This window comes from Chenopodium album, chromosome 23, assembly GCF_948465745.1.
Source record: "Chenopodium album chromosome 23, dcCheAlbu1.1, whole genome shotgun sequence".
NCBI lineage: Eukaryota > Viridiplantae > Streptophyta > Magnoliopsida > Caryophyllales > Amaranthaceae > Chenopodium > Chenopodium album.
The window spans coordinates 8,810,030-8,834,090 of record NC_137856.1 but is presented as its reverse complement, the minus strand read 5'-3'; the positions used below and the strand labels follow the sequence as shown (position 1 = coordinate 8,834,090).

Below are 24,061 nucleotides of genomic sequence, written 5' to 3'. Positions count from 1 at the left end.
GGTTTTGGGGTTATTTTAGAATATAGTAGTACAAATAGCTATGTGTCTGTATAATAACATTTTTTCTCGCGTGAGGTACATGTGTTGCGGAATGAGAAGATCGATGTGTGCTAATTACATGCGCAAATAACCAAGTATGCTGGCCTCGGGGTGTGTCTGAGAAAACGCTTCTGATGTTTACGTTAGTGGGTGAGCAAAGAGTGACATAGTAGTGGTTGCTAGCTTAGGAGTGCAAGTACAATATATATGAATTAGTATAAGACCCTGTTTTGTAAAACTAGCGATAGTGGGTAGCTTTTAGCGGTCGATTAACGAGTAGATGTTAGGCCGTTAGGGTAGTAACTAGTAAGTAGCTGACAATTAATAGTAGGTATAGGTTAGCTGTCAAAGTAACAATTGATAGTATGAGTATTTGGCAGAAAGAAGCAGTTGCAATACTAAAATAGATTAAAATCCATTCATATTGTTTTAAAACATAACCAAAATTTGACAAACACTACCTGCTATTTTTGAAATGCTACTAATTTTAACATTTGAGAAAAGCTATCCAAACGCTACCTCTACCAGAAACCAGTAACCACTACCTGAATCACTACCTTACAAAACATTCTTATATTTCTGTACTACTGTTTTGACTTGATCAAAATGCTTACCGCTAACTCAAGCGCTATTGCCAAACAAGACCTTACATGGTGGAAAATGAGAAGGATTATCCATTCAGAATATAAACTTGGGCCTAGCTCATTGATAAAAAAAAACCTACTAACCCAACAATATCAAAACCCAACAAACAACATAGTTGTACAATTTTACCCTTTTATTTTCTTTTCCTCTTTGTCATCTTATATCCTTCTCTTAAACCCTGAACCCTAATTCACGCCCCTCTCACTCCCCTCCATTTTTCTCTCTCTCTCTCTCTCCTCAAATCATACAACATCAACAACAATGAGACCTCCGAGAGGCGGCGGTAGCTTCAGGGGAGCTCGCGGCGGCGGTGGTCGAGGCGACCGCGGAGGTCGTGGCGGCTTCGGCGGTCGCGGTGGTGGTTTCGGCGGTCGTGGTGGTGGTTTTCGCGACGAAGGTCCACCTTCAGAAGTCGTCGGTAATCATTCTATCTTTCTCTGTAATTACTTGCTTTTTTGTTTGATTTGTTGAAAATGATCTGAATTTTACTGGGTTTTTGTTGATTAATTTGGGTTTTGAGCAGAAATTTCGACGTTTGTTCATGCGTGTGAGGGAGAAGCAGTTACAAAATTGACGCATGAGAAAATTCCTTACTTTAATGCTCCTATTTACCTGCAAAATAAGACCCAGATTGGCAAAGTTGAAGAGATTTTTGGTCCAATTAATGAATCTGTAATGTTTCTTTTCTTTATTTCAATTCATTTTAATTTGATTTTATTTGATTTAATTTGGGGTTTTGATTGAATGTTTGAATTTGAATGTTGCAGTTTTTTTCTGTGAAAATGATGGAAGGAATAGTTGCAACTTCATATGCTCCTGGGGATAAATTCTACATTGACCCTGCAAAGCTCTTGCCTTTGGCTAGATTTCTTCCACAGCCTAAGTATGTTGATTTTTATTTCTCATATTTGGTGTTATAATAATGTTAAATTCTGGGTATTGCTTGTGTTATACATTTGTGCATGAATTAGATTTTGGACAGTTCGTATTATACTAAAGCTCGATTTCGATACGTATTAGCTTTAATAATTAAATTAAATGGGTATGAAACAGGATGTTTCGATTTGTATGTTTGCCACTGAACATCTTGGTTGTATGTATTGTATTATTTTAAGTGAAATGTGAATTTACTCCCTAAAGCATGTTAGTGGAAATAGGATGTTTCATTGTGTAGGTTTGCTGACTGAACATCTCGGTTATTTGGATGGTAGTATGCATTGAAAGTCTTGGAACGAAATATGAATTTACTCTTTAGAGCGCGTTTAGAGAAGCTCCAATAAATTTGAAGTTGGAAGTAGGAAAGTTTAGTTGTATAGATTAAGAGAAAATTTGATTAGTTTGCTTTTTGTATCTTTAGAACTGATGGTAACTTGAATTAGTCATTTGGAATTGAGTTGTCTTGAACAATCACAGCATTTATATGTTTTACATTAAGAGCACTCATTATTCATATCATAACCATAGTTGAACTTCTTGTTCTTTCTTTCAAAAGCCTCGTTTTCTAGTAGTTATTGAGATTTTGCAAATGTTTGATTGTAATTTGTAAATAAACAGCCAAAGTCATATCAAGCAGATTTGTAACTTTCTTTGTTAGTACAAGCTAAAACTGACCTTAGGTTCAAGCAACTGTTTCTGTTGGGTGTATTTGGTTCAAAAAGCTTTTCTTTGAATTGTAATGCTTCACTAATTTTTGTTCAGAGGTTTTTGATAAAATCAGGTTTGAACAAATTGCAATAGAATACATGTGCCCACTCTTCATTTATGGCTCCCTAAAGCATGCTTTGTTTTTCGTTCAATGCACAAGCGAAAGGGAAATGAGGATTGCTGGGCCTAAAATTGTATTGTATATACTAATTTATTAGAGCAAATTCTTGATTTCTTGTGATTTTTTAAGTGTTTGCATGTCTTAACATCTGAATGTCCAAATGCCTCACATAACTTTAGTTCTGTTTATTTCATTTTGTGAACTTGTTGTAATTGGATACTTTGGTGTTAGATTCTTTAATTTATTTATTTGTTTTGTTCCAATATCATATCTGAGAAAGCTGATCTGAATTTTTAATTTTATTTTTTCAGGGGAGCTTCAAGAGGAGGTGGTCGTGGTGGTGGTTTTGGAGGCAGGGGTGGTCGTGGTGGTGGTTTTGGAGGAAGAGGTGGTGGCTTTAGAGGAAGGGGTGGCCCAAGCCGCGGTAGAGGTCCTCCAAGAGGAGGCCGTGGTGGTTTTAGGGGGGGAAGAGGAGGAAGATTTTAGACTGATAGTGTCTTAAGTTCCAGGATTTGTCTTTCATGTCCTTGTATTTGGTATTCGTAAAAAGCTCCGAATTCTGATATGTAGTTGAATTTTGTTTAGTGGAATCCCTTGTTTTCTTTTAGCATTTGCATTGTGGTGCCTTTTAGCATAATTCGATGTGTATGATTGCCTACTACTGTTGTGTTATTACCCGAGTGTAGTAGAGCACTGGAAGATACTGATGCCCCTCTTCACTTCCTAAGTCCCTACCCCCGTCAAAAAAACCTCAACTATGATCCTACCTAACCCGAAAATGCGTGATGGCAATCCTAAAATATAATTTTAGTTCAAAATCTGAGCCCAGCCCCAAAGAAGCTCGAAAGGCCTGCTTTGGCCCAATAAGCCCAACTCTACTGGCGTGATGAGGCACAAGATTTTGCGTTAAGGCTCAGCATGTTATTACTTTTATTTTTTCGTGATTAGAGAGAGTCACAAAGGCTGGTGATGAGATTTTAAACTTATTAAGTATTTTTGCTTTTCAGGAAATTGAAAATTAAAGTGGTTTGGAGGATTAAAGGTTGATAAAAAAAAAAAAAAAGTTTTAAAGTATTAGTGGATGTTAGTTGATTGAAAATTAATGAAAAATATCATAATGGAGATAAGTTGATCAAAATTAAGTTAGGAAAAAAAAAAAAACATAATAGAATTTAGTTGATTAAAAATAAGTTGGAATAAAAAAAAAAAATTGACAGTTGATTTAAAGGATTTGTTATAAATTGACAGTTGATTTAAAGGATTTGTTTTCAAAATACATATCCGCAATCTGAATCAATCAATCAAAGCCTTAATCCCAAAAGTGGGGTCGGCTAACATGAACCAAATTTGATTATTCCGTGTAGTCATCAACCATTGCAATCTGAATGCTGATATGTATTTGGTATTCGTAAAAAACTTTAAATGCTGATATGTAGTTGAAATGTGTGTCAAAATCCGCAATATAGCTAGAAGATACCTGACACAGTTTCCATTGGATAACAAAAATAAATGAGCGACTAACTTGCAAGCTATTGTGGCCTAAACAAGGTACTGTAGTATGATAATCAGTTATAGTAGCCCAAACAAGTTGATGTAGTATGATAATCAATTTTTATTGGAAGAAAACTTATTATCTTTGGTAATCTTGTAGTATTGATTACCAATACTATTTTAATTAAATCCTTTAGCAATGGTTAGTTTTTAACACTTAAATAATGTTATAAATAATAATAATAAAAAAAAAAAATCTCACCCAACTAGCAGCCAGCCAGCCACCCTCCCCTTCCCTTGATAGTAGGGATGGCAATGGATCGAATTCGGATCGGGTGGACGCATCCATCCATTACTCTAATCAATCCATCCACATCCATCCGTCATCCGCTTCACCCATCATCCATATCCGTCCGTCCATCATCCGCGGATGAAACGGGTGGAGCGGATGACTAATGGATGAGTATTAAAGTGGAAAAAAACTCACATAAACTCTAATTTTCGGTTATTTGTACAATAATTTTTTTATTTTATTAATACAAAATGAAACAATAACAATATATTGTTTGAAAAATTAATTTGCAACAAAAAAATAAGTAATTTTCTTGCACATTTCATATTTTATTATTAAAATTCTTAGATTAAAAAATATAATATATGTTAAACGGGTGGGTGGATGGTTAGCGGGTGAAAAAAGTATCATCCACATCCGATCCGATCCATCACTCGCTTCATCCGTCACCCGCTTCTCATCCATTTAATTCGGGTTTTCGTCCATTTATTTATAGCGGGTGGAGCGGGTTCGTGGATATCCACTTAATATTGCCATCCCTACTTGATAGCAGAGCTCCCTCCCCGGGCGCCCCTATCTTGTCGACGCCCACCCCCTCCCACGCCGGCACACCACCTCCTCCCCCTTTCCGCTCACCTTGAAACCCCCAAATCGACCCTCTTCCCCCACCCTGAAACGCCACCCTCTAACCCTAAACCCTTTCTCTCCAATGGCTTCATGTTATCGACCCCTATCAAGACCATCAATTAATCTTCTCAAAGCTACTTTTGCGCTAAAACCCACTTTAAATTCCATCCTCTTTATTCATGCTCCTATCTCATCCCCTTCATTTCCTAGTAATTTCCTTGCATATCAAGAAATAAAACCCTATTTCAATTTTCAATCAACTTTGAAGTTTGGACATTTAATAATTATGATTGTTTTTTCATAGAAATTTTTATAATTTGCATTTGATTTTGAATTTTTTTGGGTATTATCACAACTTGATAGTCATGGATGAGAGAAAGGGGAGGGGGGGGGGGGGGGGGGGGGCGGGGGTTTGGCGCCGGGCACTAGGAGGGTGGGTTTTTTTTTTTTAAAAAAAAAAAAAAAAAAAATTAAGTTATAGGTAATTATTTTAAATTGTTAAAAAAAATAAATAAAAATACCTACTTTCTTCGTTTTTTTAAGGAAAAATTACTACCATTAATCTGAACTTTGCCTCGTCCGCCGAAAATAATCTCAACTTCAGTTTATTATCTATCACTTCCAACTTTGGGGTATTAATTTTTGTTGCACCAAACAAATCATCTAACCGGATGTAGCAGGTAACCTAGACACGTGTCAACACGCGATAGATAAAAAAAAAAACAACAAAAAAAATTAAAACAATTTTTTTTTTTAAAAAGGAAAAATACCTAGCCCCCCACCCTATCTTGGAAAACACCACACCCCACCCCCTACCCCGCCGGAAAAACCACCCCTTCCCCGAAAACCCCTCCCCCGCTATCGGAAACCGCCGCCCAGCCACCCCTTCCCTTCCCCCACCCCCGATAACCCCTTCCCAACCCCAATAACACCCCTCCCCAGCCCCAATAACCCCTCCCCAACCCCCGATAATGCCTCCCCAGCCCCCAAAAACCCATCCCCAGCCCCCGATAACCCTTCCCCAGCCATCGATAACCCCTCCTCACCCTTGAAGTCGGCGAAGCCCAGCCACGAAATCGGCTGCAAATGGCCGAAATCGGCCGGTTTAGGGTATTCAGCCCCAACATCGGCCATTTTCGGCCATCTGTGGCCAATGGTGGTGGTGGTTTGATGTGCGGCAGTGGTGTTCGTGTGGTGGTGGGTGCTGCTGGGTTGTTCTAATTTTTTTTTCCTTACATTTTTTTAAAATTTGTTTTAATTTTCTTTACTTTATTTTTTTTTAAAAAAATTTTCTTTATTTTTCTCAACCAATTACATATTGACACGTGTGCAAAAAAAAATCACAAAGGTTTACCTGCTTTACCAGTTGCAAGTCATCTGGGTGCAACGAAAATTAATACCCCCCAAAGTTGGGAGTGATAGATAATAAACTGAAATTGGGACTAATTTCGGCGGATGATGCAAAGTTCAGATTAATGGGAGCAATTTTTTCTTTTTTTTATTAGATGCATGACTTAAGATTGCGGACTCCTAAGTAATTTTTGGAGTAGAAAGAGATAGAAAGAAAATATAAAGAGGGTATATGTAATAAGAGAGAGATGAAGAAAATTTATTGATTAAAGGGAAAAGGGATGTGTCTAAATTAAAATTTCCATATATAGAAAGTGATGCATATAATAAAAAAAAGGAGGAAGTATTATAAATATAAATTTAATTAAAAAAAAGGCATTAATGTCATGACTGACTTATTATCAATAAAATAAGATTACTATATAATAAGATTTTTTCTGATTCACCAAAGGAAAAATAAAAAAATAAAAAATAAAAAAGTTGTTGGTTACCAAAAGTAAGTTTTTTTTTTTTGGTAAAAAAGACTAGTTTATAATTTGTTTCCCCCCCCCAAGCCAACCTTCAGCCAAATTGCGAATTTTGAAGTACATTTCCGGTGTTAACTTTTTTAAAACTCATTTTTCTCTCTTGCAATAGTTGTACCACTACCTCCGCTTCCCTCTTCATCACCGCTACTTCCCTTCCCTCAACTCAAAAATGAAGGAATACCAATTGATAAAAAATGAGAAGAAGTGTGAATTTGGCCCGAAATATTGGCCTATTTGGGTCATATCATTTCTCAAAGAGGATTGTCGATTTACATGGAGAAAGTTAGAGTCATGGTGGAATGGCCATTCCCATACATTTTGAGAGAATTAAAAGAATTTTTGGGATTAACCGGATATTATAGGAAGTTCGTACTAGGTTGTGCTCAAATAGTGTGACCCTTGACGGAACAATAATTAAAGAAAGGCAATTGTGGGTAATGTAGCAAAACAACCATGACTTTTGAAAAGGGTTTTTGAAGCAATGACATCGGCTCCGGTCCTAGCATACTGGACGTCTAGAAATCTTTTGTGGTGGAAGCTGACTTTCGAGTTCGGTTTGTGAGCAGTGTTAATGCAAGAAGGTCGATTTGTTGCCTTCTATAGCAAGCTCCTTAGTCCCCTCGTTCTCAAGGAAAATCAATATAGGAAAAAGACCTTACGGCCATTTGGTCAGCCATATTATATGTTGGAGCGTCACTTTGTAGTTCGAACAATCCAACAAAGTTTGTAATAAATCATAGAGAAAAGAGAAGTGGGAAGGGATTACCTAAGGTGGGTTTGGAAGTTGATTGGGTTCAATTTTGAAATTCAATATAATCCCGGAGGTAGCAATCGAGTGGCAGATTCTTTGTTTAGGAGGGGGGAAACGGGTTGTAGTTGGGGAATCTGGTGACAACTCAAGGCATAGAGTAGGAGAGGTTGGAGCAAGAGCTTGAGGAGATGAATATTTAGAGAGAATGAGGAAAAAAGTGGGTAGTGGGGTGGGAATAAACCATCCTGGGCATATTCTGATCAGAGGTTACTTTTTTTTTTTTTTTTTTTTTTTTTTTTTTTTTTTTTGACAATAGCAAAGGCAACAACAAACAAACAATTAAAAATTAGAACTAGTAAAACGACATCTTCTTGCACTGCCCAGCCGATGCCTTGTGACTGCCCAGCCGATTCCTGCCCTAGTGGTCTTCTTGTTCCACGACCCATCCACTTCTACAGTAAAGTTATCAAGCCCAACCTTCTCCCTTCCCAGTTGCACATAATTGAGCCCTGGAGGTATGATTGGATCGTCCCTGCTTTCAGAAGAGTTGAGATTGTCGTGGTTGTCGTTGTGGATGAAAACTTCTTGGTCTCGCAAAGCTAAATTTATGAATTCCGCAATCAAACTAGTTGTCACAGTAGTCCCATTGAAGCATCTTGCATTCCTAGCCATCCACAATCCCCATAATGTTGCTATAAACAAAACGATACGGGTTCCATGTTTACCATCCTTGCTATAAAGCAACAGGATATAGTGTTGGATCCATTTCCTCGGTGGGTTGGATCCAGTAGAGTCAGGGAAAATAGTCAAGGAGCCAATCTCCTAAACCTCCTTTGCCAGATTACAGAATCAAAAGAGTTGTTGGCTATCTTCATTCCATTTCCACCCCACATATATCACACATCTCGTCAACTTTTATTCCTCTGCTAGCTAAGTTGACTTTCACTGCAATACCGTCATGAAACAATTTCCAGAAGAACAACTTCCATATTGGATGAATATTCAACCTCCAAATAAGCTTCACAAACTCTTGATCCTCTATACAAAAGAAGGCCCGCTCTAACCCCAGCTCCTTTGAAAGGTAGTAGTAGCCTATTTTCATCGTGTATCTTCCCGACGGATGAAACTTCCAATAGACAAAGTCTTCCTCCCTTGTGTTAGGGGTTCCATAGACAAAATTTTCTTTGCACTATCCCAATCGAAACATTCTCTTACCTTTCTTGCATTCTAGTTACAAGTTTCCTTGTCAATAAAGTCTTCCACTTTCCACCTCAATGCAACTCCTAATGTTTAATTTGAGTTCACAGTTGGAATTTCTCCCTGCACCCAAGGCATACTAATAGCCTTTACATCTCTTCCGTTACCAACTTTTCAAGCAAAGCCATGAAGGAGTTTATAGGTACTACGCAGCGGAAATAAACATGAATCATATTCATACAGTACCTAATCCAAGGATCTAATGCATAACACATAAAGAACAAATAATTGTACCTTTGAAGCGTGATTCCACGTGCGATCGAGCAAGAACAAAGGGAGATAAAGAACCCCAAGCGTGATTCCTCTACTTGGTCCACGGGCACAAGTTAAGACCTCCACTAATGCTAGTTAGTTGCAATTGAAACCTTCAATTGACCTTCTATGGAGAAGAGCGAGCAACGAACCACCATGAACCACCACGAACACCACACGCGCCACCTAGGGTGGCCGGCTGTACGGACGAGGGGAGGAGAGGGATAGCCGTGAGTTAGAGAGAGGATTAGGGTTTTGGGATTGGTGCATTGATGTCAAAATTCACAATGTGTGAATTATGACTGCTTACTTCAAACCCTAGGCATGGATCTTATTTATAGATCTCATCTCTAAATAAGAGCCCATGTCAAAAGCCCAAAACCCTTATCCTAAACACACTACTCTAGCCCAACACTCTACATGGTATGTCATAATCTCATGAGGCCCATTAATGGGCCTCTTACTTGTTTAACCCAATACCCTTGTTGTGTGACATCATAGGATCCATTCTATAAGGCTTTGGGCTATTTAACTAACCCAAAGATCAATTATCATATCTAGCACCAGATATTAACGACCCTATAGAATGAACTTATTATCTCCATAATAGTGATCCTCGATATATCTAGTAATTGCACTTATCGAAGACATAATTCCTTCAATCTCCCACTTGTCTGAGACAAGTGCGCAATATTCAAATTCCTTAAGTCAATGTGTGTCGATTTGATAATATGATTGCATCTTATGCCGTGATCATATTAATCTACAAATCTTTCTTGAAATCTGAGTTAGAATTACAAAACAAATGGTTACAATGTAATCCATTTGAGCACGGCCATGCATTTTCTGAATTCTCCCTCTTCAAGGGGCCAAGACACATTCCTAATTAAATAGGTAGACTCAATCCAATATTATGGCAACCAAAGCTCCCACTCAACTCATGAAGTAACCGGGAAACATCCTTTATAATCTCCAGTTACGGCCACACGTTTGAATGTACCACAGTTAAAACAATCATTGAATGAGATCAATGTTCCACTCATGTCAAAGGAATCCACTAATATATCCGGAAGCTCTATACTTGAACTTCAAAGTAGGTCTATAGTTCGATCATGCATCATTCATGCATAGCCATGTGATTGACCGAGCATCACTACGTTCCTATAGCCCATGAAACTGCGCTATCCAATCAATCTTAACATGCTAGTCCATTATTGGAAATCATTTATGTCCAATTTAATGATTCTGAACTAGGAACTTAAATAATCTATGAATTTAGTTCACCTGTGGGGTTTCATTCAAAAGGTCATCAACCTAGTGAGCCCATCAATTCATAATTATTTTGGACATTTTATTTAATCTTGAAACCACGATTAAATAAGATTGAAACTTTGTTTCATTTGATAAACATAATTATGCAAGCTAATGTATTTACTTTTGTAATATGCTTTCTCAAAACATACACAACTAAAATTACATAACTTGCTTCAATCCAAAAACCTTAGTATGACTCTCATACCTTGGTCATGGAAGGGGTTCAGCAAGTGGAGTTCATGAGACATTCTCATAAACATGAACTTTGCAATTTCTAAATCTTATAATCATTTTTATCTCCATACACTAAGAATTTTCCTTTGCCCTTTCGCAAAGAACTTAGGAATTTCTAATTTGTATTCCAACGTTACATTGGATTTCGATCGAAATCTATCATCACTTGTTCTTTAAAACACGTGAATCAAATAGACGAGTATAGTCCATGACATGCATGATGTATCCTTTGCAAATTGCATAAGGATCATCACTCAAAATCTTAATTTCATCAACCTTTCTCAAGGTATTGAATCATTAATCAACGTGCCATGTCACATGGGATTGAAAACTCTTTTCACTATAATGTTGAACCTCATAAGAATCTTATCAATATAAGTTTCTTAACCAAAACTCAAACATCTTTCGAGACCTATCTATATAGATCTTGAATCCCAAATGTACTCATCTTCTTCTTCAAGATTTTCATATACAATGCATTACCCACCACTTGACTCTTCAAGCAATGAATAATTGCTCTTTATACTAGACCAAGAAGACTTCATAGCTCCCACTAAACATCTTATACATACAAGACCTTTTCTTTATTTTACGAGAACATCAAACGATTTGATTAACTCACAAAATTAAGAACATTAACTCCGTGATGCTAACTTCAATCTATTATGGATCTTTTATGCATCCCTAGGATTATTGGATCTCTAAACTTTTGATTGTATCATATACAAATCTTATTTCATGAACAATTTCAAGAAAGTGTTTTGAAATCCATCTACCAAATCCTATAAGGTAGAAATCACTAAAGTATCTTTAATAGATCTTTGCAACATGACTAATGTAAAGGTTTCATCGTAATCATAGTCATACTATGAATTTGTTGAATCCATCAACAAGTCCTTGCTTTAGTTAGAAAACATTTTTCTTTCTTGTCTTTTTTGCTTACAATGGGTTTCACCCAATTTAGGCAAATTATTCAAGTGTCATACGCTTGCTTACAGACTTAGAATCTATTTCAGATTTCATGGTTTTAAACCACTTGGAGTTATAACTTGTCAAATCATCCTTATTACTTGCATAATCATCATGTTCCAAAATAAATATTTTAGAACTCTTAGTCAATATGAAATCATATTTCTTTGGCTAAGTTTTACGCATGCTAGTCATCATTGTGGGTTTTTTATGCAACAATTGAAACTCATACAACAATTTTGTTTAGTTTTCAATGAGAAACGACAGTAGAGGATATGCACTTGGAATGTACTACCTTCGACACATGGTTATTAATCCCATTACACTTAATGAGACCACGCGTTGTCATTTGTAACATGAGTTGAATCATGCTCATATTGTTGCTTTTATTCGATAACTTCTCAAATTTCTTCGAGATTTTCGAAATCACTTTTCTTGAACTCTTTCAAGGCTCTCGAACTTTTCGAGATTCTTATGCTCCGACTTACCTTTTGAGGAGGCATATTTAGCATAGGGTGAACCAACCATGGTTTTGAACCATGTTTGTTTGTTGCTTTTCTCGAACTCTTTAGTGATTTACACTACTCCCACTTGACCTTTTGGAACAATTTCCATAAGGGCACCTACTTGAGCAACAAACATTTTGTGCTAAGTATGGTTTGTGTAGTAGTACCCCGTGCTCTATATAGGAATCAAACGTGCATCAAACGGTTTAATACATGTTTTATTCCTTGCTTTGTAGAAAGACTTAATAAGAACTTTTCTTATCCATATCATATATGAAGCTATTGCTACATTTGATTTGACGTATGTAGTTTGTTTTGTTTTGTAGCTTATCTTAAAAGTATATCCCTTGAACAATGGTTGGAAGATAGGTAATTTACATTCATTTTCAAATTATATCTCATATAGATTGATAGCTTCCTTCATAAACACTTCACAAGGTTTTCTTTCGGAGTTTGTTGTAAAACGATTTCACTACTCTTGGATGTTTATCAATGTCTTGGCTTAAATTCTCATTATTACGATCATATCTCAATACTTTGAATGTGTTGCCAATACATGTCTCGACTTAAATTTTCACAATTACAATCATATTGTAGTGTAATCATTTTCTTGTCAAGTTGATACTGAACTTCATACTGAACATTTTGAACTTTTCAAAATCTTCACTCTTATGCTTCAACTAAGCACAAGTAGTGATCGTATCACAAATGAAGTTTCGTTGTCCGTCTCTAGCCTTTGAACCTTTGGTTTTCTTACATCAATATGTATTTGACCTCGAGTTCACATCATCATTTCTCTAAATGGTGACTTAGTCATAATTTCAAATTAGAATGATAATTACATATATCAATAGATTCATAATCCAATGATATTGAAAGTCCATCCCTTTGGATCTTCCGCATGCAATTTTCATTTTCATTTGAATTAGTTGACATATTAGAGACAATTTATATATATATAAATGGTTTAACTATTTCTATCATATAGAACTTTAAACCTATTTAGAAATTCAAAACACATTATGACTCAAAAAAGCATAGAATAACATTTATTTCACGTTTTTGAATCTTCGATGCTTAGTCATTACTAACATTGAATGGTGTTTTGATAATGGCAAGAATGAATAACATTTATTTAATTCTAGCCAATTATTAGTGGTGAAAAACTGGTTCTACTTGTAAAGTTGCAACTTTTGCTTCCAAACTTGTAGATTTATTCCTCCTTTAGCTATAACTTCTTCCTTTTGTTCAATCAGATTGTGCAATGAGTGATCTAAACAAGACATCATATGTCCAAGAAGTAGCAATATGCTAAATCAATTTCTATAATTCTTAAATTGGAACATTTCCATTCTTTTACCTTCCAACTATATGAGGTAGTTTCTAATCAATTGGAATTGGTCCATTTAATTTGAAACATTTGTTGTTCATAACAACTTTTAGCATGTAAGTAGTTCTAGGTTTGAGAAGTAGCAACTTGTTTGCAATTCTTGGCCTATAACTTCTTAATGCAATCCTCATATATTCCTAAACCTTTCCATTTGAGCCACTTAGAACATTTCTCTTAGGTTCAAAATGATACTTTGCTCAACTACTTTAAGCTCTTTTCATGATTCTGCTAAGTCTATTCTATCATTATTTATATTTGAGTTTAATCAAGTATTAAACTCTATATAAAATAGATGAAGAATACTATCATTTGATCAACTTTTGATCATAGAGATTTCCAATCACTTTCTTATATTCAATCATATTGAAGATAAGAGTTTTTATTGGACTTGTACACTTGTCTTTTGAGGGATTGTACCTCTCATCTCATTATATCCCTTGAAACATTTTTCAAAATGAAGATGTGTTGGCATTTTACTCAAACATTTTGAATAAAACCAACCTTAGACATGTGACATGAATTTCTAAAACTTGCCTTTTAGAACAATCTTAGCAAAATTGGAATATAGGTTTATGGATTATCTTTTAAACCTTTTGAGAACGTTTCTCAACTTTATTTTCAATCGAGGAGATTATATATGTAATAATAAAATTAGAACGACATGTTACTTATAAGTAAACGCAAAATTCAATTATGTTTATTAAATTTAAAGTACCATAAGCGAATTAAATTGGTAACTTTAAAGCATTTATTCAATGTTAATTGATCCCAATTGAATTAAATGATTCCAAGATCCTTTATTCGTGCAATAATTGACCGGACTTTGGCCCTGCCATCAACCATTACATTTTCAAGGTGAGTAAACTCTTTATTGATTACAACTCTTTGTAATTCTTGGTTGAATAATTAACCATCACATGTTTAATTATTACCCTTAGCTTCAAGGTTCTAAACTTTATCTTTAGGTAACCTTGTTGAATATAACCAATTAAAAGTGTAGATATGCGGTCCTACCCCCACTTCCCCAAGATATATTATGATGCTCTGCTGAGGGCCGACCCATCATAAACGATCAAGGTTTTCGTCGGGTTTTTAATTGGAAAAGCTACATCAATATTACTGGGATCTAGATTTATTATGTTGTGATTAAATAGTGAACTCTAGCGCATCATCAAAAAACATCAATAAAATCTAACATGCATAAAATACTGAATGCATTAATAAGACATAGCATGGCCCCTAATCCTAAGAAAACTAATAAAGTAAATGCTCCCACTTGAATCATCATGGATCGCATCCACCTTGCTCCTTTGGGCCTTCACTTCATGGGCTTCTTGGATTAACTGCAACCTGTAATTCTACTCTATTCTATCTACTACGTAAATGAAATAAAATAAAATTACAAAATACTTTATCGGTACGTAGACCGTACTAAGATTACAAAAATACATCACTATGCGCAGATCGTATTTAGCAATCCACTGGGCCATACTAGTCATTATATAGCAATAAACAACATCATATATTATAAAATTGCCACATAATAAATCACTCATCATGCTTTCCTAAACTACAACATCGAATGTTCACAATTAAGGAAACATGGCACCTAAATATCTCATATTTTAATTAATGTAATTAGATAATATCTGTAGGGAATATTTCAAGCATTATGATAACCCCAAACTTGAACCCCACTGTGATCATACACTAAAGTACGGTGGCGTTCCAAAGGGAAAGACAAAGAGCTAAAACGAGTCGCCAACAAGTTTTAAGGAACTTGTACCCAAAAGACAATCCAAAGGACCGTCAACTACTCCATAAGGTCTTGAACCAAACAGGGTCCGGGGATGAGGGTACGAATCCAATCTACAAAAGAAAGGACCCGCCCTATAAAATAGGCCTCTACTTTGTTCTGCTCGTATTCATGCGCGCTTTTCGAATAACATACAAACATTATATTAAACCTACCCTGTTTATCTATGTTTGTTGAAATTAATGCACAAATAATACTATTATTGGTGATCACTTGAATTAAAATCACATTAGCCTAAACCAAATTAATAATTATCTTATTAAGCGTGATTTCAAGTACAAATTCCCTTTAAACCTGCATAAAAGGCGTGATCAAGCAATAACAATATAATAAATCAAGCAACATAAGGATAAAGAATAATAATAATCATGATAATAACATGATAAGGCATAATAAAGCTTGATAATAATAGCAAGATCCTAGGCATGATACTAACAAGATTAATAACAAATCCTAGCATGTCACTAAACAATAAAGATCAAAGCTTTAACCTAACATGGTACTAACATGATATTATGAAGGATAAAGGCACCCTAAACATGATACTAGAAAGCATAAAATAACAATCCTAACATGATACTAGGAAGCATTAAAAGCATCCTAACATGATACTAGGAACTATAAACGATAATAAGCATGCAATCTACATTGTGAAAGAAATAGGGAGTAAGCTAATCTACTTACTTTGAAGCCTCGTACCTCTTTCTAATAACAAAATACACAAGTTAGTAAACTTCAATGAAAATAATAAGGAATAATTAAAGAATTAAATTGAAATCAAAATAAATAATGTTTAGACTAGTTTTGGACCAAACCCTCAGAAATTATCAACCTTTCGATCACGTCTAGGGCGAAGGCAACTTCGAACTTGGTTAAGAGATTCTAAGTCTTGTGTATGCGGAATTGTGTTTGTAAAAAGTTAGTTTAGAAAGAGAGAGAGGGAGAAAGCATGAATTGCTCAATAGAGAAAAGAAAGAATTAAGGAAGAGAGTTGAGAATTGATGATGAAAGTTGATGAATAAAAACAGAGGTTCGGACCCTATTTATAAGGAAAAAGTCCGGAAAATCATAGAATTTGATAAGGAATAAAACTCCACTCTGTCGCCAGAAAACTAGACCTGTCGCCAAAGATTTATCTTGTCGCCAGGCGACAGAGTCTGTCGCGAGGCGACAAGCATGTCGTTTGGCGACAGAAACAGTTTTTGCGGATTTTGTTTTTATCATATCTTTTGATCTAGAAGTCCAAATAAGTCATATAATATGTCGTTGGAAAGCTCTTGAAGTCTACTTTCTAATGCAATTGGAATCAGATTAAAATCTTTTGTAGATAAAAAGATATGGACGAAATAGTGAAAGGGTGTCAGTTTTGGATAGAGTTTCGTATATCTTTAATATCTTTTTCGTTATAGCTCGGATTTATTATTATAATATATCATTGGAAAGATAATTTCAAGATCTATCCAACCATATAAAATTTGGATAAAAAATATGAGGCACGAAAATAATATCTGACTATCTTTGAACATCTTTAAAATCCGAATAGAATTAGGAAAGTTTTAAAAAAGGAAAGTTTATATTTAAATCAAATTCTATGATCTTATCTTTTCAAAAAAGGATAATTAAGATATTTTAGAAACTTATAGAAGATTCTAATCAATCCTAATTAGTTTAGGAATAGGATTAAACCTTTGGACCCTCCTCATGATCATTGGGTCGTAGGTAAAATCCGATTTGGGCCCAGTTTAGTATTTTGGCCATAACTTTCTCATTATTCATCGGAATTGGGCTTATAATATATCGTTGGAAAGGTCTTTTAAAACCCCATCCAACTACACCATTATTTGACCCTTATCATGGACCAAAATAAACTGAAATGGACGTTTTCATAAAATAGAAATGGTTTCCGAAAACAAAAAGAAGGATTTTAATAAAAACTAACCGCAACACTTGACTTTCAACCACTTTTACCTCATTCGATTATGGTTCGACGTGAAAGGTATTCATCACTGGGTTTGGTTTTGGGGAGACACAAATGGGTGTCTACAATATCATATATTATTCATGATCATCAATAAAATATCATATATTCTAATTAGTCATGAGATAGAATCAAATCTTATTTTAATCTTAAAAGATAAATCATATTTATCCTCAAAGATTATCCTAACAATGTTAGGAAATTCTATCCTAATTACTAGCCAATCACAATATTTTAAATCAATTATATCCAAAAATAATTATGGGATAATCACATTATTTAAATCAATTATTATCCTTTTGGAATATGCTCAAAATATCCTAACAAATCTTATCCTAATTAACCACTTTAATTTAGGATAATTACCAATTTAACAACTTAAATATGGATAATATCAAATATAACAACTTTTGAATATTTGATTTTATCCTAAAATAAAAGATTTTATCCAAATAAAACCAATTTTATCTTTCAAAATAAAAGATCATATTTTCAAAATATTTTTAACTTATCCAAAATAAAATTAATTTTATCCCAAAATAATTCATAATTATGTTGAAATAAATTTTCAAAAAACATATTTTTTTTTTTTGAAAAACGTGCACCAGCCACCGTGGTGTGGCCAGCCGAAGCCAGCCACGGTGGTCGTACACCTTGCGGTGTACGCTGCACAGCAGCGACGCAAGGGCAGCAGCAGCACACGCAACACTTGCGCGGCACTGCTGTCGCTGCTCCTGCTGTCCGAGCACCCTGCTCAGCCTCGCCCTCCCTCCTGGACCACCCGGTGTGGCAGTCGCCCTCCCTCCTGGACCACCCAACGGCTGCCGTACCTTAAATCCTCAATTTAATTTAACTTTTAAATCAAATCATTGATCATGAAAAATTCACAATTTATACATAAAATCAACTAGATTAAATTCATGAATCATTAAACAAACGAAATCGAACAAAATCAAGCACAAAATCAGATTTAAGGGCTAATTAGGTTCGAAATTTTCGAAAAATTAGGGTTAGGGTTCGAAAAAATTCGAATAAACTAGGGCAAAATTCGGATCTCTTCATGGCTATTTTGAGCATTATTAAATCACATTTAATTAATCAATTCCAAGAGTTAAATCACATTTAATATAATAATTGACCCATAATTAAATATTCTCCCTCCTAATTGAATTAAAATTGTGGATTATCAAAGAATTATTGGCAATATGCGTAAATGCAATAGGCTAACTGATACCATTGAAGGAGTTTATAGGTACTACGCAGCGGAAATAAACATAAATCATATTCATACAGTACCTAATCCAAGGATCTAATGCATAACACATAAAGAACAAATAATTGTACCTTTGAAGCGTGATTCCACGTGCGATCGAGCAAGAACAAAGGGAGATAAAGAACCCCAAGCGTGATTCCTCTACTTGGTCCACGGGCACAAGTTAAGACCTCCACTAATGCTAGTTAGTTGCAATTGAAACCTTCAATTGACCTTCTATGGAGAAGAGCGAGCAACGAACCACCATGAACCACCACGAACACCACACGCGCCACCTACGGTGGCCGGCTATACGGACGAGGGGAGGAGAGGGATAGCCGTGAGTTAGAGAGAGGATTAGGGTTTTGGGATTGGTTGCATTGATGTCAAAATTCACAATGTGTGAATTATGACTGCTTACTTCAAACCCAAGGCATGAATCTTATTTATAGATCTCATCTCTAAATAAGAGCCCATGTCAAAAGCCCAAAACCCTTATCCTAAACACACTACTCTAGCCCAACACTCTACATGGTATGTCATAATCTCATGAGGCCCATTAATGGGCCTCTTACTTGTTAACCCAATACCCTTGTTGTGTGAGTTCATAGGATCCATTCTATAAGGCTTTGGGCTATTTAACTAACCCAAAGATCAATTATCATATCTAGCACCAGATATTGATGACCCTATAGAATGAACTTATTATCTCCATAATAGTGATCCTCGATAAATCTAGTAATTGCACTTATCAAAGACATAATTCCTTCAAGCCATCCTTGAAAAATAGAGTTACCTTTAGGAGACTTATCCTTCCCATTGAGGGGTTCCCCATCCTAATGTACGGATTTGCAATATTGCAAATTCCACATGGTTGGAAGCCCTTGTGCACTCTCGAGAGAGGGAGCTGCGGATTAAGGTGCATCTTTGTTGTTTACTTGAAAAGAAGCTATAGACACCCATTTGTGTCTCCCCAAAACCAAACCCAGTGATGAATACCTTTTGCGTCGAACCATAATCGAATGAAGTGAAAGTGTGAAAAGTCTAGTGTTGCAGTTATTTTTATTAAAAAACCTTCTTTCTGTTTTCAAAAACGTGCTCTATTTTATGAAAATAGACAATCCAGTTTGAATTGGTCCATGAAAAGGGTCCAATAATTGTGTGGTTAGATTGGGCTCAAAAAGACCTTTCCAACGATATATTATAAGCCTAATTCCGATGAATAATGAGGAAGTTATGGCCAAAATACTAAACTGGGCCCGATTTGGTTCTTACATGCGGCCCAATGATCTAGAGGAGGGCCTATTGTTAGTTATCATTCCTAAAACTATTAGGATTGATTATAGTCTTCTTCTCTTAAATCCTAATGGAGTTAGGATTGATAATCATGTTTCAAAGAGTTTGAAATTGAATAAAAGTCCTCTTTTGAGAATCCTAATTCTTTTCGAATTTAAAGACAGTCAGATATTATTTTCGCACCTCATAATCTTTATCCAAATTTTAAATGGTTGGATAGATCTTTAAATTATCTTTCCAATGATATATTTTAATATTAATTCCGAGCTATAACGAAAAAGATATGAAAGAAATACGAAACTGTATCCAAAACTGACACCGTCTTACTATTTTGGCCATATCTTTTTATATTATAAATATTTTAATCTTATTTTTAATTGGGTTGGAAATTACAGGTCAAGAGCTTTCCAACGACATATTATATGACTTATTTGGACTTCTAGATCAAAAGATATGATAAAAACAAAATCCGCAAAAAACCATTATTGTTGCCGGATGACAGTTTTGTCGCTTCGCGACAAAGATGGTTGCTGACTGTAGACACCCATTTGTGACCCCCAAAACCAAACCCAGTGATGAATACCTTTTGCGTCGAACCATAATCGAATGAGGTGAAAGTGTGAAAAGTCAAGTGTTGCGGTTAGTTTTTGTTAAAGTTCTTTCTTTCTGTTTTCAAAAACCCACTCTATTTTATAAAAACGTTCAATCCAGTTTAGTTTGGTCCATGATAAGGGTCCAATAATGGTGTAGTTGGATGGGGCTTGAAAAGACCTTTTCAACGATATATTATAAGCCCAATTCCAATGAATAATGAGGAAGTTATGGCCAAAATACTAAACTGGGCCCAAACCGGATTTTACCTACGACCCAATGATCATGAGGAGGGTCCAAAGGTTTAATCCTATTCCTAAACTAATTAGGATTGATTAGAATCTTCTATAAGTTTCTAAAATATCTTAATTATCCTTTTTTGAAAAGATAAGATCATAGAATTTGATTTAAATATAAACTTTCCTTTTTTAAAACTTTCCTAATTCTATTCGGATTTTAAAGATGTTCAAAGATAGTCAGATATTATTTTCGTGCCTCATATTTTTTATCCAAATTTTATATGGTTGGATAGATCTTGAAATTATCTTTCCAATGATATATTATAATATTAAATCCGAGCTATAACGAAAAAGATATGAAAGAAATACGAAACTCTATCCAAAACTGACACCCTTTTACTATTTCGACCATATCTTTTTTATCTACAAAAGATTTTAATCTGATTCTAATTGCATTAGAAAGTAGACTAAAAAAGTTTTCCAACGACATATTATATAACTTATTTGGACTTCTAGATCAAAAGATATGATAAAAACAAAATCCGCAAAAACTGTCTCTGTCGCCAAACGACAGGCTTGTCGCCTCGCGACAGACTCTGTCGCCTGGCGACAAGATAAATTTCTGGCGACAGGTCTAGTTTTCTGGCGACAGAGTGGAGTTTTATTCCTTATCAAATTCTATGATTCTCCGGACTATTTTCTTGTAAATAGGGTCCTCGACCTCTGTTTTGATTCATCAATTATCATCAACAATCAACTTTCATCAATCACCCAATTCTCTCTATTCTCTCTTGAGCAATATATGCTTTCTTATTCTCTCTCTCTTTGTAAACTAGCTTTTTACAAACAATATTTCGCATTCACAAGACTTAGAATCTCTTAGCCAAGTTCGAAGTTGCCTTCGCCCTAGACGTGCAAGGTTTAATGTTTTCTGAGGGTTTGGTCCAAAACTAGTCAAAACTTTATTTAATTTAATTCTTTAATTATTCTTTAATATTTTCATTGAAGTTTACTAACTCGTGTATTTTGTTATTAGAAAGAGGTATGAGGCTTCAAAGTATGTAATCTTATTACTCTCTTTCATAATGTATAAAGCATGTTTATTATTGTTTAATTCCTAGTATCATGTTAGGATGTTATTGTATCATGTTAGTACCATGTTAGGTTTAAAGCTTTGATCTTTATTGTTTAGTGACATGCTAGGATTTGTTATTAATCTTGTTAGTATCATGCCTAGGATCTTACTATCATTATTAAGCTTTATTAATAACATGAATTTAATTATGATTATTATTATTATTATGCTTTGTTATTATGTTGCTTGATATTATATTTTATTGTTATTGCTTGATCACACCTTTTATGCATGTTAAAGGGAATTTGTACTTGAAATCACGCTTAATAAGATAATTAATAATTTGGTTTAGGCTAATATGATTTTAACTCAAGTGATCGCCAATAATAGTTTTATTTTTGCATAAATATTCAACCAACATAGATAAACAGGTTAGGTTTAACGTAATGTTTGTATGTTATTCAAAAAGCGCACATGAATACGAGCAGAACAAAGTAGAGGCCTATTTTATAGGGCGGGTCCTTTCTTTTGTAGATTGGTTTCGTACCCTCATCCCCGAATCCTGTTTGGTTCAAGACCTTATGGAGTTGATGGTCCTTTTGGATTGTCTTTTGGGTTTACAAGTTCCTAAAACTTGTTGGCGACTCTTTTGCTATCTTTTCTTTCCCTTTGGAACGTCACCATACTTAAATGTATGATCACAGTGGGGTTCAAGTTTGGAGTCATAATGCTTGAAATATTCCCTACAGTTTTTGGTGACTCCATTGGGGAGGATTTCTATTTATATTCCTGAAATTTATTTTGGCAATTATTTAGAATGAGCGGATGAGACTCGAAAAATTCTAAGTATTTCATGTGCGTAATTTGGTTAACATTATTGTCATATGCATAAAAAGGTTCTCATTGGATAGACCAATGAGTCAAAAACATAGGATTTTTACACGTAGGAAATTTGAGAAATATCTTTCACGATTAGAATCGAAATAACGCTGCGAAATCTGGAAAATCCTAAGAACACAGGTACTTGCCAAGGCATGTAGGTACTAGCGTCTAGAAAACAGGGCTTGTCGCCTGTAAAGAGCTTCTGTCGCTTGGCGACAGGGGTTCTTTTGCGGCGACAGTCCCTGTAGTCTGGCGCCAAGTTCTTCCAATATCGAGCCAGGGATCTGCCTTCTTGTTTTGACCATTTCTAGTACCGTTGGCTCGATTCTACTTATTGATTGAGTCCTTTTTTCACTTTTCTGAACCCATATGTGTTTTACATATGGACATAACCATCTGGGTGTTCCTGCTTCCCCTGCCCAATTGAATATCCACTATATGTGCAATAACGGGTACGTGCAAAGTTTGTGAATCCACCAAACCATGGAGTCGAGTTGGATTTCATCACGAACTCGCGGGGTCCCGTCCATTCGCACCAACCCTCACGGTAGGCTTGTGTGCAATGCATACAGATTCATAACCATGAACCTTTTTGACTAAGACTACTAGAAATGAGCCAAATACCGATGGCCAAAATTCATCGGTAAAAGTATAAAAATCCATCGATATTCAATTTACCGATGGCTGCCATCGGTATTTCGCCGTCGGATGACAATTCATCGGTAAAAATGAAAATACCGATGGAAAAGCCATCGGTAAACCAGATACCGATGGTTTTACCGTTGGCCAAAAACCATCGGATTTTATTAAAATACCGATAGCTTAAGCCATTGAGATATTTTTACCGATGGCAAAAACCCATCTGTATTTTCGATTTACCGATGGGAAAAACCATCGGTATTATTTTTAAAAAAAATAAAAAAAAAATAATACACCCCCTACCCACCCACTGCCCATACCCCCTACCCCTACCGTAGGTCTCAAACCGCCCACACCACCATCCAAAACCATCTACCGCCACCTCAAACACCATCACGCCCTCTGCCCTAGTAAAACATGCAAATCAACCCAGAAAACAAAAAACAACGAAAATCAAGAAAATAACCAAAATCGAACAATTAAATGAAAAACAACAAAAAATCAAGAATAATAACCAAAATCAAACAATTAAATGAAAAACAACAAAAATCAAGAATAATAACCAAAATCAAACCACATAATGCAAATCAAGAAAAATAGCCAAAATTAACCCACATACCAAAAACCAAACCAACTAAAAAAGCAAAATCAACCCACAAAATCAAAGTATTAAACCTACTAAATAACTCAAACAACCCACAAAATCAAATTAAAAAAAAAAAAAAAAAATCAACACAAAATCAAACAAAAACGAACATACCTTTAATATTATGGCCAAAATTCATCTACTTAAGGTTTAAATGGTCATATTCGGCCATAAAAACTCCAGATCTGGAGTTTTTGTAGACGAATTTGACCAAAAAAAACCATAATGTCGCCGAATA

General features: G+C 35.2%; 1 protein-coding gene across 1 annotated transcript; it reads left to right on the top strand.

Moving 5' to 3' along the window:
* Window positions 1-879: 879 nt before the first annotated feature.
* LOC145608852 (H/ACA ribonucleoprotein complex subunit 1-like protein 2) lies at window positions 880-3,074 on the top strand. The gene is made up of 4 exons (XM_081664448.1): window positions 880-1,102; window positions 1,208-1,356; window positions 1,452-1,567; window positions 2,761-3,074. Exons 1-4 carry the CDS (start codon window positions 946-948, stop codon window positions 2,933-2,935), a joined length of 597 nt encoding a protein of 198 aa, XP_081520574.1. The 5' UTR covers window positions 880-945; the 3' UTR covers window positions 2,936-3,074.
* Window positions 3,075-24,061: the final 20,987 nt, after the last annotated feature.

What these genes read in the sequence shown, in the direction of transcription:
- LOC145608852 (XM_081664448.1), top strand. Translation starts at nt 946, where the DNA reads ATGAGACCTCCGAGAGGCGGCGGTAGCTTCAGGGGAGCTCGCGGCGGC. An exon ending in TCCACCTTCAGAAGTCGTCG is followed by an intron (nt 1,103 to 1,207) that starts GTAATCATTCTA and finishes GGTTTTGAGCAG; the next exon opens with AAATTTCGACGTTTGTTCAT. An exon ending in TTGGTCCAATTAATGAATCT is followed by an intron (nt 1,357 to 1,451) that starts GTAATGTTTCTT and finishes TGAATGTTGCAG; the next exon opens with TTTTTTTCTGTGAAAATGAT.